This window comes from Sesamum indicum, linkage group LG4 (assembly GCF_026168435.1).
Source record: "Sesamum indicum cultivar Baizhima isolate 11 linkage group LG4, ASM2616843v1, whole genome shotgun sequence".
In the NCBI taxonomy this organism is placed as follows: Eukaryota; Viridiplantae; Streptophyta; class Magnoliopsida; order Lamiales; family Pedaliaceae; genus Sesamum; species Sesamum indicum.
The window spans coordinates 18,026,037-18,046,986 of NC_142660.1; the positions used below are offsets into that span (position 1 = coordinate 18,026,037).

Consider the following 20,950-nt stretch of genomic DNA (forward strand, 5'->3'; position numbering starts at 1 on the left):
CCATTTATGAGTGTGGAAGGTGTTCTCTTTTGATATTAGTATAGATATAATTAATTTTTTTTTTCTTTTCTGAACTTTCCATGTTTCTCTCCCTTCTTAACTTCATATTTTTCTCTTTTCTCAACTTCCACATCTCTTTTTCTTCTCTCATTTTTTATTATTTTCTCATTTTTATACTTTTTAATATTTTATTAATCTAATTAATATACTTTTTATATAACAATAAATTTTTTATAATTTTAAATTGATTGTGCACACACATGTGAGTGTGTCAATATGCTCGTTGATGAGTGTGGGCAAAAGAGATTGATCCAAAAAGAAGTGTTCAGCCCAGATATAAGCCCACCAGCCCAAGAGAGAGGCAATCCACCCAAGTCACCATGCTTGGCCCACGAAGGAGACCTCTTACAATTTGGTTCGGCCCAAAAGGGAGGTCTTCTTAGCTCAGCCCAAAAGGGCGCCCCCCTACAACAGAGTCTAGCCAAGAAGAGAAGTCTTCTTTGTCAAATATAGCCCAAAGAGGAAGCCCGATCCAGAGGTTCCAAGCTAAATCAGCTTGAAGGAACTCCTCATCAGATAGGAGTCTGCATGAGGGAGGAGTACCTCTTCATCCTGGGATTCGTTGCTAAAGGAACGGATAAGGATGAGCCTTATCCCCAAATCCCGCCTTTTCTGCTGAATGTTCGGATCCCTGTCACCACATACGCCTCCTTGGATTCATGCCGTAGAAGTACTCTTCTTCTACAAATAAGTTGCAAATTATATTTCTAAGTTAGTTGGTCAACTATTTTTAAAAATTGATATCGGTAAAATACATTAAGGAAATAGAGAAAAAATAAGAAGTATGAAATAAGATAGTGAGATTAAATAAAAAAAGAGAAACACATTATAGAAAAATTTGGAATGGGTACAGGAACACATATTTAGTCATTAAAAAATAGCCGTTAATTTGTGATGGGTATGGCCCAAAATGATTGACCCAAGAAAAAATGCTAAAGCCTAAGTCAAGCCCTCCAGTCTAAAAAAGAGAGGCAGCCACCCAAGGGCATTGGGTTTAGCCTAAGTAAGAAACACCCTGCAGCATGGCCTGGCTCAAGAGGGAGGCCCAATGGGTTCAGCCCAAGAAGGAGACCCCCCAAGCAAGAGCCTACTCAAGGATGAAGTCTGCCTCATAAAGCTTGGCCCAAGAAGGAAGCCCATTATGAAGACCTGCAGCTATATTCCAAGCCCAGCCCAAGAGAAGGAAGATGCCCTCAAAAAGCCGGACTCCTTGCAAGGCAGGAGTTTTTACAAGGAAGGAGTCCTCCCTCATCCGAAGATTTGCTGCTCAAGAAGCACTTGTCGATATTCCTCCAGTTCGGAATTCAACACCTTGAATCCTATTCTAGGAAAAAAACCTCCTCCTCCAAATTCATCACCATCTCCGCCAAATGGGAGTTTTCATCCTCTAGATTTGCAGCTTGCTCACTGGGCAACACTACCCTTCTCGTGCTCTTGATATCTTGGCTCGTCATTCTCACAGAAGTTGTGTAGGTCACAGCAAAACCCACCAAGGTCCACGGGTTAGGCGCCAAGGCTCTGATACCACCTCTCAGACCATGAGGCTAGTAGTCTGACAATAAACAACTACATTCGCCTAACAGAAACAATAACAGAATTTCCGTTGACACTTGCACAGAACACCGACATGCACAACAGCACGAAATATAGTAGCAATACAAGCAAGCAAGGTGTAGCACGAAAACAGTAAATTGGGCACAATTTCAAAATGTAGATTTCAGTAAGAGCGAAAAGTAATAATTATTGTACAACAGTGCTAGCTCAAGAGAATCGCCTTGAGAAGGGCACTAGCACGCAACACTACACCAAATTTGGTACTCAATAGTTCATTGTTTCCATAAAAGAAAATATTAGCGTATGCTCCCTGGGGAAAGAATTGGAACGAGCACATATTCAAGTCAGAAAAAAGAGAACACATGTGATGATCAATTCTATTGTGGTTGTGTAGAAGAGAGTAGATGTATTAAGCAGTGCAGTAGCTGTCACCTGGATTTGCAATACTTTTGACAGTGACTTTTGGTTGGTAGCAAAAATGGTTTAACTTTGCAAATTAAAAAATAGCCATTAATTTGTGATGGGTATGGCCCAAAAATAATTGGGCCAAAATCCGGCCCAATCAACGTTCATCTCTTAAGTTTGTAAAATCATCAAATTAATCCTTTCTTAAATAAAAAAGGTAACTTCTTTATATATATTTTTTTATGCAGGTATGTTGTAATTATCTTATGTGAATAATAAAAACTTTGAACTCTTGTAAACATAACAATAATATATTGGTTAACTTAAAATAAACAGTCTTGTTTTTTTTTTTTTTCAATAGTTAAAACAAACCAAAATTATGAAATTTTATAAAACTTATCTCATTTGAAAATATAATAAATAAGTCATTAATTTTTTAATTTAAAATTTAAAGATACGTCTAAAAAATTTTAATTTTAAAAATATTTATTACATATTTGGGTTTTTGAACAAAAAATTGATAAATTATTCTTTTTAACTAGATTCTTGTTGGATTATATATATAATTCATTTTAAGAGGTTCTAAATATATAGTTCCATTTTATAGAAAAAGTTCTCTAAAAACCACTTAAAATGGATTTTATATATATTTGAAATCCAATAATCTAATTAAAAGTACATTCTACCAACTTTTTTTCTTCAAACATTGTTAAGATTTAATTTTAAGAAAAAGTTATTTTTTTCGTTTAAAAAAGGACTAATTTTATAATTTTACAAACTTAAGGATTCAAGTGATAAAATCAAACTTAAGTTGACCATTTTACCCTAAACAAAGTGAAACTCCAGCCACATTTTCATCGAAAAAAAATGGTCAAAGGGACCAAATTGAGATAAAATTTAAAGTTTACGGATACTAAAATCAAGAAATAAATTTGAGAGAGTAAGTGATTTTAAATGAAAATATACGAGACTAAATATATCATTTATCCTATTAGATACGTATACATTTTACTATACATAACTCCACACACATCTATAAATATGCTCAAATATATTTTTAGTTCAATTACTCAGATTATTTGGCATTTTCATCTTTTAAACTTTCTAGGGTTTCATGCTGGTCCTACATCCTTTAATTTCGCAATTTCAATCCTTTTCTCCTCTGGAGTTCAACCTTCTCCCCGGAAAAATGCATGTACATCTCGCATAATCTTTTAAAATTGGGGGGCTATTGTTTCTATTGATTTTTTTTATCAATATTTTTGTCCTTTACTTTATAGAGTAGTATTTTTTAACCTATATCTTTTTAATTTTTACAATTTCAATTCTCTTTTTCGCCGGTGGAAGTTAACTCAGACGAGAAAAGAATTAAAATCACAAAAATTAAAAAAAATTAAGACTAAAATACTATTCGAAAAATTTAAAGAATGAAAATACTAAATAATCTAAATTATAGAACAAATATTCAATTAATCCTATATAAACATATAATTCTTTTTACACATAAATAAGGGAAAAAATGCAAGCAATCCCCTTGTGATATCGCAAATGAGTAAATTACCCCCTTATGAAAAAATAAATAGCGATTTACCTCCCTGTATTTTGTAAAATACAATAATTTATCCTCCTATGATTTTTAAAATGAAGCAATTTACCTCCCTGTATAAGGAGGTAAATTGCTTCATTTTAAAAAGTATAAGGGAGTAAATTGCTATATTTTTTTCATAAGGGGTAATGTGCTCATTTTCAATATCATATGGGGTAAATTACTATTCACCCCATAAATAAGTAATAATTTGTTGGTAGGGTAGGGTGGGGAGGGTTGGGATAGGGTGTGTAGCCCAAGATACCAAACCGTTGATTGGCTCTAAATATTAAAATACACTCGATTTTTTCAGACTAGATCCCTTGTCATCCTTAACTAATTATGCAAAAGTCATACATACACACGTGGGGTGCAGTTCCAGTCTAAGTGTAAACACAAGGTCTGAGATATACACTACTCATCTTTGACTTTATCTACCTCTATTCCTTTCAATTTCACCTATTTTTATTAATTGGTCAAATTACAATCGTTTTTGTTGAGATTTGATATAATTATAAATATTTTTTTATTATTTAAAATATTATAAATACTCCCTTAATTTTAATTAAAATCCGTCTAACAACAAGTTCATTTCGTTAATTTTATCCAAATTATAAATTATAATTTATATTTTTACGAATTAATATCTCCTCTAAATTATATATTTCATCCACCCTCAATTTTTTATATTTTTGCAAGTATTTTTTTTTATCTTTTGAAAAAATTCAACAAAGATAAAACTGTCTAAGGGCTACACAATTATTTTTAATTTAAAAAAGGTAACTTTTCAAATAATGAAAAACTATTCATAATTATGACGAAACTCAAGAAAGAAAGTTGTAATTTAGTCTTAATAATTTTCAAAAGCAAAAACACTTTAGAAATATGAGACAATGTCTTAAGTTTTTGGTCATTGACTAATTGAGACACTGACGTGAGAATTTATCATGATGTTGAAATTGGGTTCAAGTGGACCAAATGGACTGTCATTGTTTTCTTTTCAAATATTTTTTTCTAATTTTGTTGTGTATTTGTTGTTTCTACGTATACTTTTCTTGCTAGTTTGAAAGAATTTTGAGAGTTTTATTTAAAGTTGTTGAGAATCAATTACTGGGGTTTGCGTGTTTACTCATGATTTGATTACGGATTCAAGAGTCACATAATTGACTAGTTAAGAGTTCGTTCACATTAGTTAATATGAACTATTCAAACGGCTTTAATGTAATTTATGCTGTGATATTATAAATGAGCAGATTGTCTCCTGTCAAGAAGAAAAATAGGAAAAAATGCAAGCAACTTCCTTGTGATATCGCAAATGAGCAAATTAACCCCTTATGAAAAAATAAATAGCGGTTTACCTCCCTTTATTTTTTAAAATATAACAATTTATCCCGTATGATTTTTAAATTGAAGCAATTTACCTCCCTGTGTAAGGAGGTAAATTGCTTCATTTTAAAAAATACAGGAGGTAAATTGCTATGTTTTTTTAATAGGGGGGTAATATGCTCATTTTCAAAATTACAGAGGTAGAAATTGCTATTCAAAAAAAAAGTAGCAATGTTTACCTTCCTGTGCTGATTAAAATGAAGTTGTTTATCCCCCTTCTAGGGTTTGCGTGTTTATTCATGATTTGATTTTGGATTCAAGATTCACATAGTTGAATAGTTAAGAGTTCGTTCACACTAGTTCATATGAACTATTAATAAATGAGCATGTTGCCTCCTGTGAAGAAAAAGAATAGGGAAAAATGCAAACAACTCTCTTGCGATTACCCCTTTATGAATAAACAAATAGCGATTTACCTCTCTGTATTTTTTAAAATATAACAATTTACCCCTATATGATTTTTAAAATAAAGCAATTTACCTCCCTATAAGGAGGTAAATTGCTTCATTTTAAAAAAAATAGGGGGTAAATTGCTATATTTTTTTCATAGGGGGGTGCTCATTTTGAATATCATAAGGGGGTAAATTACTATTCACCCAAAAAAAAAAAAATAGCAATGTTTACCTTCTTGTGCTAATTAAAATGAAGCAATATATCTCCCCCTTCTAGGGATGTAAAGTTGTTGTATTTTAAAAAACACAGAGAGGTACATTACTAATTTTTTTTATAAAAAAATTATTTGCTCAATTTTAATATCACATAGGGTTGCTTGCATTTTTTATGTATTGGAATTGTTGATTTTGAAGGTGAAACGAACGTTACTTTTGGATAATAGTGAAATACAACGTGATCTGGTTGAAAATCGGACTGTTTTTCTCTATATGAGATTGCTCTTGAATCTCTGTATTTAAACTTGAAAATTAATGGTTTTGAGTTTGAAATTGATATAGAGCTAATTGATTTATTATTCTTGAATTAATAACAAGCCTAAAATTTATATAATTAATAGGGTAAATTATAACTGCCTCTTTTGAGGTTTCGGCATAATTACAAATATCATCTCATTATTTCAAAAATTATAAATACCCCTTCAAATGAAAAATAATTGCGTAGCCCATAAATGGTGAAGTGGATATTACAAGTTTACACTTGCTGAATTTTTTTGAAAGTTTTTGAAAAATTGTGAAACAAATTTGAGGGTGGGTAAAATAAATAATCTATAGGGAACACTGATCGAGATGAATTTTAAGACAAAAACCAATTTTCTCTTAAATTATTAATAAAATTTTGAATCAAAGATGAATTTTAGCTTCGGATGTATACTTTTCGTTGAGATAAGATTGCGACTAAAGCATTGCGTCTTTGATTCCGTCTTTGATATAAAAATTAGAATATAGAACATCAGTATTAGAGATGGATTTAGCTACGAAATGATAAAAAAACAATTTTATATTATGTTCGTCGCTGTCTATATTTGAATGTAAAAATAAAATTCTTGAGATGGAAAATTTTCGTCTCAGAAATTAAGATTTTGATAATCTTATTTAAATAATTTCTAGTCTTAAATATGTCTAATTTTAAAAAAAAAATACGAGAAATAGAAAGAGAAATAAGAGGAAAAAAAAAAAACAAAGAAAGAAACATCACCCTGAGAAGAACCTTACCCCAATTTCTTGCCGCTCATCTGTGACGTTGCACTCACCATTCGTCATCAAAGGCGGTATTAGTGATTTTTTAAAAAAAATACATCGATATTTTTAAATCAACCAACATATTACAACATTTGCTACGCAATAAATCAGTATTTGTAAATCAACCAGCAAATTTGAATCAAACAAAAGAAACAACATACTTCTATTAATTAAAAGTAAACTAAATGTCTACATCCATAAAACTTGAACTCACAACCTCTTGATTATGAGTATCCAAACATTTGATCTCCCTTTTCCCTTTCTCCCGTGCTAGCGACTCTAATCAAGATTTTTGTATTTTTCCCTTTTTCCGACCAAAGGACTTCCTATTTTTCATCTCTCTTCTTAATTTGTTTTCACTAAACAGTCAATGGTGAAATTTTAGCTGAGTATGTTCTCATTTTATAAATATTCTTCTGAAGCATTTGTACATTCTTAAGGTTATTTTTGTCGTGTAGTTTACTTTTATAAGCCATGAATTTGAAAATTTTATCATTGGTACTTAAGTATTGATTGATATATTGAAAATTTTTGTTAGATTTTTATTACACAAATATTATTTTTACATTCAATGTATTTGTATAGGATGAATACTTGACAAAAAAACGGGTTGGTCTGATAATTTTTTTCAATTTTCTTTCGATCGTTCAACATGGTATAACATAGCTGGAAATCCTTCTAACAGGCGTTTATATGGATTTGGGAGTTGGTCATCATGTACCAAGATCAGTTAGTTCTATATTTAGAGCATATGAGCATAAATTTGATGAGTTAACAAAAGCAGTGGAGGATATGTGATCTAATGTTACAAAGATGGAATAAACGGTTTCAAGAAGAGAAATAGAAAATAAAAAATTGCTTGAAACTGTTCCTGAAAATGCTAGAAAGATGGAGGTAGAACTACAAGAACTAGCCCACAAATTGCTCGAAGATGTGGAATACACAAACTATTGGTTTGTCGGTTAGTCTGGACCACATAAGCAACAAAATTTCAGTGAAAATCACTTGTTATTTTGTTGTTACTAATTATATGAATGACTTAGTTACTCGTACAGCTTAACTACTTGTTATCTTTAACTTGTGATTAATATAGCTGAACTAACTTACAACTTGTTTCGAATGTTAGACTTAGAGGGTGTTTGGCTAAGCTTATAACTTCCTGAAAATATCTTATAAGATGTTTGAGAACTTATAAGTTTTAAATATTTATTTGGCTAATTTTTTTTAAAAAGCTTATAAGATCTCACAATAAAATGTTTTGGATCTATAAGTTCTTTAAAAAAAGTTAACTTTCTTAATATTTTTTTTTTATAAAATCTTATGAGTTATATAAAAATTAATATATTATAAGACAAAAAAAATCTCCATTCATACACTTATACAGCCTCTCTTCACGCACCACCACACACGCTCTCACTCACACACAGACACACACACTCACTCAAACTCTCCCTCTAGGATTAATTTTTTTTTTTTTTTTGCTATTCAATTTTTTGAATATTCGTAAAATATAAAATACTTCATTATTTAATAAGAAATTATTCTAGTTATATAAAAATAAGATTGATATTGATATTATGTTAACTGAAAAATATAAATTCAAGATACTATAAATTATGACACGAAATAATCATTACATTAACAAAGAAAATATCAATTATATATCTATATTAACATTAGACTAGTATGAATGTACATATATTATTTTTATTCAAAAGTTTAGGTAATAATTCATTATTTTTTTTGTTATTGAAAAAAATAATCTATTAATTTTTTATTTCAAATAAAATTAATTTTATTATTTATAAAAGCGTCCTGAAAATGTTTAAAATAAAATATATCAATAAATAACAACTTATTTGATTCTAGTGCGTATCATGTTCATTTTAGTCATTTTATAAATTAAAGACCTTATTATGCCGAACACCCTAACATCCTATAAGATATTTTCACATCTTAAACGTTTTAACATCTTATTTTATCCAAATACTTTAGGAAATTATTTTTAAAATAAGATCCAACAGCTTTAACATCTTATTTTGTCCAAACAATTTAGAAACTTATTTTTAAAATAAAATCCAACATCTTATAAGCTCCTCCAGAAACATCTTATAAGATGTTCCAGAAAAACTTAGCCAAACACCATCTTAATTGCAAGTTTAATTTATTTCAGTTGATTGATCACGTTGAGACTTGGTTTATATTGTTATAGATTGTGGAAAAATAAAAACTTTAAGAGACGGAAAAATTGTAGGAGTTTAGAGACGGAAGTGGAGACGAAAAATTGAAAATAACAAAATAAAGAACCTTTGGTCTTTAGAAACGGATTAGTGAAAGAAATACAATATGTTTTACGACGGGATTATAGATGGATTTAGAGACGAAAAGTACTTTACATTTACCCATAGAACACACATGGATTATCCACTAAAACAGAGATGGATTATTCTTAAAAGTATTTGTTATTTTTGAAAAAATTAAAGATGAAAGTTTTATGTTTTCTCTAAAGTTTAGCCACAAGGGCATTCAGCTACACGCGTGGCTATAAATTTTTCTATCGCTATTTATTTAAGATAATTTTGATTTTAGAGATGGAAAAATCCGTCTCCGAAACCTTGTTTTCTTCTACTAGATCTAGAATTCTTCATTCATGCATCAGACAAAATTAAAAGGGTGTTTAAACTAACTAAAATTGTAATATTTTGACTCATAATCAAGAAAAATACTTTTAAATAGTTTACTTGTTTCCTAATTCCATAAAATGGATATTATTATTGGGATGTATCAAATATTTGTTGACTAGGATCAAGGTAATGACAGCATCAGCATTTCAATTCTTGATTCATTAGTTCAGACCAACATAAATAATATAAAAAGAACTATTGCAAGAATTTGAAATATTAAAAGAGGTACAATTATATGTGTAAAAAGAGACAGTAATTCTGTCCTAACTTTTTATTTAAAATTAATATTATAATTTATATATACATAAAAATCTTTATTAAATATACAAATAACATAAATTTTCGGCACATTAATTTTAATAAAAAAAGTAAGTTGATTTAAATGGTAATTCTTTTTTTTTTCTTTTGAGGTGGTAATCACATGATTATGTTAATGTATATGTCGACTCTAACAATATACATCAATATATTATAAATAATCATATAATTTATTATAAACTCACATAAAATGATCAGACAAGCGCCCATAAATCTGATGAAAGTTGAACCTATAACCTTGAATTTCTTCATAGGAACTCAGGATACTATGCTAAAACATCATTAATAGAAATGCCTATAAAAACCAAGAGAAGTTGAAGAAAACAAATAATGAAAAAACTCTCCTAAGATTGTGCTTATATTTCATTTTCTCTCTATCCACATCATATTGATGCCGTATGTGGGAAACAAAATTTAAGCACCAACGATGAATACTAGATCTCGAATGAGAAACAAAACAGTTAACAATGTTTCACTGACCAAAGAAGTGGGCAAAATGGTCATAAATTTGGTTGAAGGACCCAAACTACACAAAATTGAAGATAATGGACTAAATCTAATATTGGCAAAATTATTGAACCAAAATTAATCCGGGTCAAAGTTATTGGACTAAAGTATTCTTTTACCCTGATAATATTGAATACATATATAAAATTAGTTGAACCTTGAAAAGGATATTTTAATGGATAATTACACTCTCTTTCCTTGAAGTTTGGTGTAATTACACGTAAAATCCCTTTATTTTGAAAAAGAATGTATCTATCTTTAAGGTTTACTTTCGTCTAACAAATAGGTTCCTTCATTAGTGAAAATTGACTGAATTTGCTGATATTAGTAAAAAAAATTTGATAATTACTTTCGATTGACTTATTACTGATGTATTCCAAGTAAAAAAAAAAAAAATTGACTAAACAACCATTGTAACAGTGACGATATATCTCTTCACATTCATTAACGTATAAAGACGATGAAGGTAATTTATTCATAAAAAAATTATTTGACTTGCAATAAGTAACAAGTCAATCGAGGGAAATATAGATTTTTCTTTGATTTTTTTTATTAATATTAGTAAATTCGGTGAATTTTGACTAAATAATGAATGAAATAAACTTTAAGGGTTTTAGGTGTAATATCTCAAACCATAAATTTACGTATAATTGTCTAATTATCACTTAAGTAGGTGCAGATTAGAATTTAATTATATATACATGCTAACGTACACTTGAAATGTATTAAACGCACTGGGTTAGGTTTACCAAATGTTTACCTAACTCGACATTTAAATACCCCAAGATTCTACTACTGTATGCCCTTGATGTATATGAATACCAATCCATATAGTTAGTATTTACATTAAATTACAGTGAGTTTTTTTTGAAATTTTATATAATTATAAATATTTTTTTTATTTAAAAAATAATCAATACCCAACGAATGCTCAATAATTAGCTAAATTCATTAGTTTTCGTTAAATTCTCATTCTTTTTTTTTGTGGTGGACCGACCAAAATACTTGTATTAGTATAAAATATAAATTTACTTATTTTTTAAAAAAGTTGAAATGTTTTTATGGAATAAAGTGGACAATTTTTAAATTTTTTTATCCACCTCATATGAACTTTTTATATTTTTTAATTTTTCTTTAAAAAAAATATAGTAATAGCAAATTTGACAATTATATGCTTCTATTTAAAAATTATATAATTTTATTAAATATCATTTGGGCATTAGTAATTTTCAAACAATAAGAAATATTAGTAATATCATACCTCCAAAGAGTTCGTTGTAATTTATCCTAATATTTATATATATAAAGTCAAAAGAACCTAATTTAATATAACATATTAATTTTATATAATTATATAAGTACTATTAAGTGAATTTTTGTTCTGTTTGTACAGACTTCAAGAGTGCCATGACTATATTTTTGGTCCCATAAGTGAACCCGTTTCCAATTTTGGTCCCACACGTAAATGTGCGAATTGGCCTGAGTGTGGGACCAAAATTGAAAACAAGTCCACTTATGTGACCAAAAATGTAATTTACCCTTATTTTGCTTTATATTAACTAACAGAGAAAGCAACTATTATTATTCATTGGACGAAAATCCCACAATATTTTATGTAATTTACGCAATTGATTCAAGAGAAGAACCTCAATTTTAGCATCCATTTGTTTAATATTTTAATCAACTCTAAAGGCAAACTTGTATCCCTGGCAAGAAACATCAAATTAATCAAATACTATGATTTTATTTTTTTATTTTTTATTTCTTGGAATAGAAACTTTAAATTGTTTATATCCAACATGATTGAAAAAAACAACAACCTTGATTTAGCTGCAATCAGTAAATAAATATCTCAATATCTGGTCCAAGAAATAAAACTTTTTGCAACTTGTAACCTCAAGATTTAATGAAGGTAAAATTATAATTTTGGCCCTATATAATTATATATAAGTTGATAGTATTTTCTAATTTTGTAATTTATTCAAATTACATATTTAGTTCTGTTCGACGAATTAATTCTGAATATTTCAAATTAGGCCATTTTTTTAAAAAATTTAGTTCTGTGTTGACAATTTTGCTCCCCTTCACATTAAAATAGTTCTCATTTGTTGTCCTATATCTATAGGTCATCAGTATCAAAATTTTCTACACAGTACTAAAATTTTCCGATATAATACTATAGGTCGTCAGTATCAAAATTTTCGACACAGCACTAAAGTTTTCCAATATAATGGAGGACACTCTATGATGAGAGGAAGAGTCAACTGTAGAGTGCTGGCATTGATACTAACACTAGTTCTAGCAGCACACAACACAACAGATGTCGACAAATGACATATACGACATGCCATTATTCAACTATCCTCAGCCCACCCACCCCCCCCCCCCTCTCTCTGTCTATCTATCTATATATATATATATATTGAACAAGAAAATAAAAACATATTTAATTAAACTGGGAGACCCTCCAAGAAATCAGAATATTCTAAGTGTAGATAAGATCAATTTGACAGCCCATGTTTCTAGGCATTTAATTTTTCCCAGTCAATTGCTTTGAAGTTTCTCATGATCACGATGGATTTTGTCATATTATTATTTTGATATTCGATTTAATATATTATGATTTTTTTTAATTATTATATATTGGTATATATGTTGTGATCGACAATATCAGACTTGGACTATAATTTCTTCCTTCAGATCCTTTATTTTTTTATTTTGCATTTCATTTAAGTGGAGATTTAGAATTTTTTTAAAATTGAATTAGTTTTGAGTTATGTAAAATCAAATTTAATTACATAATCAATATTACCTATTATAATAGAGGACACTTTAAAAAATTACTCAGCGCAATATTTGACACGTATCAAATACGAACGCGTCCCAAATAGGTGTCAGACACGGCATCTGCATGTTTGAAAATATAAAATAAAAAGAAAAAAGATAAGGACACGGTGTTGGACATGCCTGTTGGAGTCTCTGACGCATTTTTAGATACATTTGGGGCTCTTTTTTATAATTTAGAAAAGTTTTGGACTGTCTTTAAAAAAAATAAAAAAAAATTGGTGCTAAAAAAAAGAATTAATTCATTATTCTCTTACTATAAAAAAGAAAAGGAGTTTTGGGATGAAATTAAAAAAAGTTCGGGAAATGATTATGATGACTTAACTAATTTAAATGATTAAAAAATTTTCATTGAATATTTTTTAGAAAATACTTGATGCATACTGAATTTCAACTGCTCTCCACAAGGATTGACGGATTTTTAGAGAAATTCTAAGATTAATGGGAGATTAATTCTACAAAACAAAAATTAAAACTTTGATTGTAGAGTCAAATAACTGTTCACTGAGAAAAATGAAAGGAAAACTCGAATCAAAGTGAAAATAATGATTAAAAATAATGTTAGTTAATTAGATATACATATTCGTACGGAGTGCAAAAAGAGAACTTAAAATAGCCTAAAACTAAAAGAGAATTGAGAGAATGAGTGAGAGTTTGAGTGTAAGAGTTGATGTTAACAAATGACTGCAAAAGGCCTCTATTTATAGGCTTTTATAGAGCAAAATATGAGAATTCATTGTAAAGAGTCTTGTGCCATTTGAAAGTCTTTTAAATCAGCTAACTAACCAAAAAATTATGTCTGATTTAAACTTGGATTGATTGAGATACACTCTATTGACTATGTCTGCCTAGAAATTCAAAAATGTGTTACTTGTAGATTACCAGTTCGGCTGTCATCTATCTAATAGGAGTTAGTTGGAGATATTTTAGGATAACATGTCTTAATATATTGCCAAGCTGTACGATGAGTTTGGCTAGTTGTATGATTATGCGTCCGACTGGAATGAGCTTAATTCTTAGACCAGTCAATTCAGTAACGTAAAAGAGATATAACGTTATGGGCCTTATCTCCTAACTAGTGGGCCAGTTAGTTTGTAACCATTTGGGTTGATGCGTGTTGTTTTTGAGCTTAGCTCATGAAATGTTTATATCAATACTGATTATGTATATTTCTTAAGTTATAATTTAGTTAAAACTTTGAATGTAAGACATGCTTAATTATGTTTTATCTTGATATTTTTATATTTTATATTTTAATTTTATGAGAAATCGAGAATATATATAATAAAAAAGTATATCAATGTCGTATTGTATCTTTTTTTTTAATTTTTTGTATCGTCGTGCATTTCTGTGTTGTTATGTCCGTCATTTCATATCCATGCATCATAGTTTACTTATATTGAATCATATAAAATGAAATGAAAATTATTAATCAAGTATAATAATACTTATAATATTAATATAATTAATTTTGACTATTAAGTATTGAAAATTTGATCAAAGTAAATTTGAGCATTTCAGACAAATCCTTCCTTTTCAAGTTTCCAAGAGACACACTTGATATACACCCCCACCCCCCACCACCCACAATTCCATACATACACGTTATAAAGACCCCACAACGTATGAATCTGGATGCAGATATACTCTCTCTCTTTGACTCTACACATTAATGCGACTACTTCACTACAATATCTCGTAAAACAATACCACCGCACGCTTTTATAGCTAATACGTCAGAGGTTTATCCAAGAAAGAGATGGTGGCTGCCAGCATCACCGGTGGTGGCGGCGCCGCCGTCGAGTGGCCAACTACCCGAGCCTTCGCTACGCAAGTCCTAACCGGCCGGTGGTTCATGGTTTTCGCCACCACACTAATCATGTCCGCCGCCGGAGCCACCTACATGTTCGGTCTGTACTCCTCGGAGATCAAGTCCGCTCTGGGGTACGACCAGACAACCCTCAACCTCCTCAGTTTTTTCAAGGACCTCGGCTCCAACGTCGGCGTCCTCTCCGGCCTGATCAACGAGGTGACGCCGCCGTGGGTTGTCCTCTCCATCGGCGCTGTCCTCAACTTTTTCGGCTACCTCATGATCTGGCTGGCCGTCTCGAAGAAGATCTCGCGGCCGCAGGTGTGGCACATGTGCCTCTACATCTGCATCGGCGCCAACTCGCAGTCCTTTGCCAACACCGGTGCTCTTGTCACCGCCGTCAAGAACTTCCCGGAGAGCCGGGGAGCCGTCTTAGGCCTGCTGAAGGGGTTTGTTGGCCTGAGTGGCGCTATCATTACGCAAATATACCATGCGGTGTATGAAGACGACTTAAAATCTCTCATACTCCTCATCGGCTGGCTGCCGGCCGCCATATCGTTCGCCTTTCTGCGTACGATACGGATCATGAAGGTCGTTCGCATCGCCCATGAGCTCAAAGTGTTCTACAGATTCTTGTATGTATCACTTGGGCTGGCTGGATTCCTCATGCTGGTGATCATACTGCAAAAGCAAATGGATTTCAGTCGGGGAGAGTATGGAGTGAGTGCAGCCACTGTGATCTTCTTGCTTTTCCTACCAGTTGCTGTTGTTGTGAAAGAAGAATTTGATCTATGGAGGAAGAAAAAACAAGAATTGGACAACATTTCCTCCCAACCGATAAAGATAGTAACTGATAAACCACCACCCGCAGCGACGGTGGTGGAAGCAACCGCAACCGCAACTCCTCCTGTACCTCCACCACGGGCATCCACCGTAACGCCGCCGCAAAACGAAGAACTCTCTTGCTGGAACCCAAGAAGCATGTTCCGGCCACCGGATAGAGGAGAGGACTACACAATCCTGCAAGCCCTTTTCAGCATAGACATGCTGATCTTATTCTTTGCAACAATCTGTGGAGTTGGAGGAACATTAACAGCTATCGACAACTTAGGGCAGATTGGTTCTTCATTGGGCTACCCGAAGAAAAGCATCAGCACGTTCGTGTCTCTTGTCAGCATATGGAACTACCTCGGAAGAGTAGTTGCGGGCTTCCTGTCCGAACATTTCTTGAAAAAGTACAAGTTCCCCAGGCCACTTATGCTCACTCTAACACTAATAATCTCGAGCATCGGCCATGTTTTGATCGCTTTCAACGTCCCCAACGGACTCTACGTCGCCTCCGTGATCATCGGGTTCTGCTTCGGTGCTCAGTGGCCGCTGCTTTTCGCCATAATCTCTGAGCTTTTCGGGCTCAAATACTACTCCACTCTGTACAATTTCGGGTCGGTGGCGAGCCCGATTGGGCTGTATGTGCTCAACGTCAGGGTGACGGGGCATTTGTACGACAGGGAGGCGGAAAAGCAGTTGCTGGCCTCGGGCCGATCGCGGCGGCCCGGGGAAGAGCTGGACTGTAATGGGGTGGAGTGCTTCAAGTTGGCGTTTGTTATAATCACTGCTGTGACTGTGTTCGGAGCCATTGTTTCGCTTCTGTTGGTGATTAGGACCCGGAAGTTTTACAAGAGTGACATATACAAGAAGTTCAGGCAGGAAGAGAAGACGGCGGAGGCGGAGATGGCGGCGGCGTCCGCCGACGCGAATGCTCAAACTTCAAAGTAATAATCAAACCTGCATATATATATAGACCGCGATAGGGCTATAGATTAGATTTCACGAAGTGCAAAGAAATCAGTCACTGAATACCAAGAATTTATGCAATGGAATGTTCATTTGCAATGAAGTTTAATTAATTTCTGTTTTTGTTTTTCCTTTTTATTATTTTTTGGGTTAAGAAATTAAAGGGTTTATTTCAATAATAGAAAAAAATACAATTTTAATCCTGTAATTTCTAGAAGTGACATTTTCGGTCCCGTACAAAATGATTTTTATAATTTAGTCCTATAACTTTAAAAATTTTGCAATTTTCATCATTTTTTATCATATTTGGCCAAAAAATTCCATGTAACTTGCACATAATTTAATTAAATTATATTTTAGTCCTATAACTTATGAAGCATTGACATTTTTAGTTCTATAATTTAGGAAAATTGATATTTTTAGTTCTGCATATATTTATTTGCAAGACTAAAATTGCAAGTAATTTGCAATTTTCAAAATCAAATTAGACCAAAAATAATTAAAATTGTCAAAATTATAAAATTAGAGGACTAATTAAATTGCGAAAATCAATTTATATAAAACTAAAATACAACCCCTCAATTACAGAAATAAATTACAATTTCTCCTTCAATTTTATATAGAATTTTTTTATTGTAACTCTATAAATGGAACAATTCACTTTGAATTAGTGACTCTTTAAGATAATTATTGATTGTAGTATGGTCCCCCAAAAATATTGAAGGTCGGAAGTGCATTATTCTAATATAGTATATGTTTGATGTTTGGGTTGAATATTTGCAAATCTTTTCGAGAGAACGACGTTCAATCAATATATTCAAACATAAAAAATCAATTATTTTAGATAATCAATTTTTTTATAAAATTAATTATTATAAAAATAGATCTACTTATATTTTTAGGAGATTTGAACTTATTTGAATTTATTAGATGTGAATAATTATTTTATGAAATTAAAATTTAATATAATAAAATAAGTATGAGAATCGAGGGGTGCACCAAGACCAAGATTGTGGAAGACAATATAAATATATTATACGGGCAAATATAATAATTTTTAACTATTTAGTCTTTGTTTTCTTGTAGCAAAATCCCACATTAATTTCAAATTTTATTATATTAGATTTCGAAAATATTGGGAAAAATGCAAGCAACCCCTTGTGATATTGTAAACGAGCAAATTACCCCATTATGAAAAAACAAATAACGATTTACCTCCCTGTATTTTTTAAAATACAATAATTTACCCCCCTATGATTTTTAAAATGAAGCAATTTACCTCTTAGTTAAGGGGATAAATTACTATATTTTTTTATAGGGGAGTAATGTGCTCATTTTCAATATCATATAGGATAAATTGTTATTTACCGATGACAATATTATATATCAAGATTCTCTCCTTTAATTTAATTATTTGTTGCTTTGCATTTTCATTTTGCTTTCTTTTGATTTTGATCATAAAGAGTCGATTTAAAAGGTAACTAAAAAATGTCATATTTCTTTCAATATTTGTAACTTAAAAGTTGGTGAAGGTAACTAAGTTCAAATTCTTCTAATATAATCTTAAAATTTTGGTAATTTTAGTAATTTTTCGTTCAATTTAAGTCGAAAAATTGTATGTAAGTTTCACATAATCCAATTAAATTGTAATATTATTAGTCGTATAAATCATTTCGTGCAGGACCAATAATGTCAACCCTTGCTAAGTACATGACTAAATTTGCAATTTAAATTTAGTTATGTGCAAGTTACATGTAATTTTTCATCAAATTGGACGAAAAAGAACTAAAATTGCTAAATTTTAAAGTTACGGGATTAAATTGAAAAGTTGATCAGTGCAGGATCAAAAATACCACTGCCCATAAGTTACAAGACTAAAATTATATTTTTTTTCGTTAGTTTATATTGATCTACTTTAATAGTAATCTAGTCTATTGTGATAGTAACCGATTTATGAAGGACAGAGGGGACGGGAAGGAGGGTAACACTACAAAAAATACAATATTTAACCATGGCAATTAAAAAAAAATATAGTCATAATAAATAGTTATTGACCATGGCCATACAACGGTTGTTGGCCGTGTACCTGCAAGGGTAACTAAAACATTTGCTACAACTAAAAGTCATGGAAACTATTTTTATCATGACTTTTACCCATAGCAAAAGAAGAAAAAAATCCATATTTTTATAATAATTTTATTTAATTGTGGTTAATAAAAATTATTTATCGTGATTTTTAATTGACAGCTATTAAAATCTTAGTCACTAGTCATTTTTTGTCTAATGTAAATGACTATGAGATTACACACACCTATCGTGAATGGGAAGAAGGCGGCTAATTTTCTGGCAAATGAGGTCTGCAACGAGAAAGTTTATACGGTGAGGCGGACAAATGAGGTCATACGACGCTTACTTACTATATTTATAGGGGTGGTTTGGTTTGTGTGATAGAAATTGGCGTGATATGATTAGATATGAAACAAAATTAAATGATTATTAGTCCTATCTTGTATTATACGATGTTTGGTTTGAGGTATTGCATGCGGAATATTTCAATTTGATAATATAATATCGTATTTGGTTGAAAGAATTATAACGTATAATTAAATGTCAAGAAACTAAGAAGGTATTCATTTTTACAGTATTTAAATTTTTATATTATAACTTGTGAATGATATAAAAAAATAAAAAAAACCACTAAATTATTTATTGAAATATTAATGCTTTAAATAAAATTAAATTTTGAATTTTTTTTTTCTTTTGGATAAAATGCATAAAATCTCCTTGTATTTTTTAAAAAGTCGGTTAAAGATTTCTTCTGTTTTAAAAATAGGCTAAAAGGCCCCATGTGTTTTGTAAAACTCAGCAACAAACACCCATTCCATTACTAATTAACGGAAGGTACATTACACGCGCTCTTTGTGCGTGTGGGGTATTCTTTAACTGTTTTTGACCTTTTCTTATGTATTTTTTACTAAAATGTCATTTTTTATTTTTATTTTATTTTTGTATTTTTTATAATTTAAATTGAGATATTAAATTATATTAAATTTATTTAATGTTAAATATTAAATTATACTATATTTAAATTCAAATAATTTTATAATTGTTAGTTATTAAATTTAAAATTATTTTTAATCAATTAAAATATATATTTAATTATAATAATAATTATTATTATATTATTCTTAATTGAATAAAATATTTAATTATTATAATCATTTTAAAATCTTCTTAATTAATTAAAGTATATTTTAATTAATAAAATTTAAATTAATTAAAAAATTAAAAATGAAAAAGAAAAATTGAGCGATTTTCGCCCCATTTTTGTTGGAAACTTGTTTCTAAGTTTTCGGCACCGTCTGGACGAGTTCTCGACAGTCAATGATATCGTTCAAATCCTCTCTTCAAAACAAAAATTTCAATACCTTTAATTTAAATTTTCGTCAGTCGAAGAGAGTGAGGTCAAGTCACGACCACCGAACATATTTTCCGTTGATTCGTCTCCATCCGATCAGACTTGTCTCGTCAAAATAATTCTAACGAGACCGGCCTTACTCATTTTGATAAAATATTTGCGGAGATATGATGGTTTTAAAAATCCGCACCATCGATGGAATTTGGGGGGGGGGGGGTAGTGGGGGTAAGGGGGTGGGGTAGTTAGTTTATATATATATAATAATATATTTTTTTGATTTTAAATTATTTATATATAATATAAGTTAAATAATTTATTGAATGTAAACTTTTTATTTTTTTTTTAAATTTAACGGTTGAGATTAATTGATTAGATTTAACAATCAATACTTGATCAAAGAAGATCCAATGGTCATTAAAATAAGAAATCATATATATTAAGTAAGGGTATAACGGTGCATATAGCCCACATTTCAATACAGCTACCTTAGAAGTCCATATAGCCCACCAAGAAGTGTTGGTCAGTGCATTCACTCAAGGGTTCCATAGATGACCCCTACTCGAGTCTTTGGCTAAGAAACCAACGACAGATTTTTTAGATGTACTACCACGAGCAGAAAAGTATATGAATTTGGAGGACGCCTGGCTAGTGAAGAAAAAAAGACGTGACCGGAGAAAGGAGGGCAACTCGCTTCCCGCATGCAAGACAAGGTGAGAACCACGAGGTCGTTTTAATCCTCTCGACCTCAAAGAATGACCACTAAACACCTTTTATAACTAGTCCGGCTAGGATGCTCATGGTATAGACAAACCCCCTACTTTGCAGTGGCCCAAAGGATCTAAGGAATGCCCTCAGCTCCCAAAATCCAAGTTTTTTGTAGATACCATAGAAAGT

General features: G+C 30.9%; 1 protein-coding gene across 1 annotated transcript; it reads left to right on the top strand.

Moving 5' to 3' along the window:
• The first annotated feature begins 14,619 nt into the window (after nucleotides 1–14,619).
• LOC105174183 (Major facilitator superfamily protein) lies at nucleotides 14,620–16,755 on the top strand. The gene has a single exon (XM_011096203.3). It carries the CDS (start codon nucleotides 14,794–14,796, stop codon nucleotides 16,618–16,620), a length of 1,827 nt encoding a protein of 608 aa, XP_011094505.2. The 5' UTR covers nucleotides 14,620–14,793; the 3' UTR covers nucleotides 16,621–16,755.
• The last annotated feature ends 4,195 nt before the right edge of the window (nucleotides 16,756–20,950 follow it).

Coding starts and splice junctions, on each gene's coding strand:
- LOC105174183 (XM_011096203.3), top strand. CDS start 14,794: ATGGTGGCTGCCAGCATCACCGGTGGTGGCGGCGCCGCCGTCGAGTGG.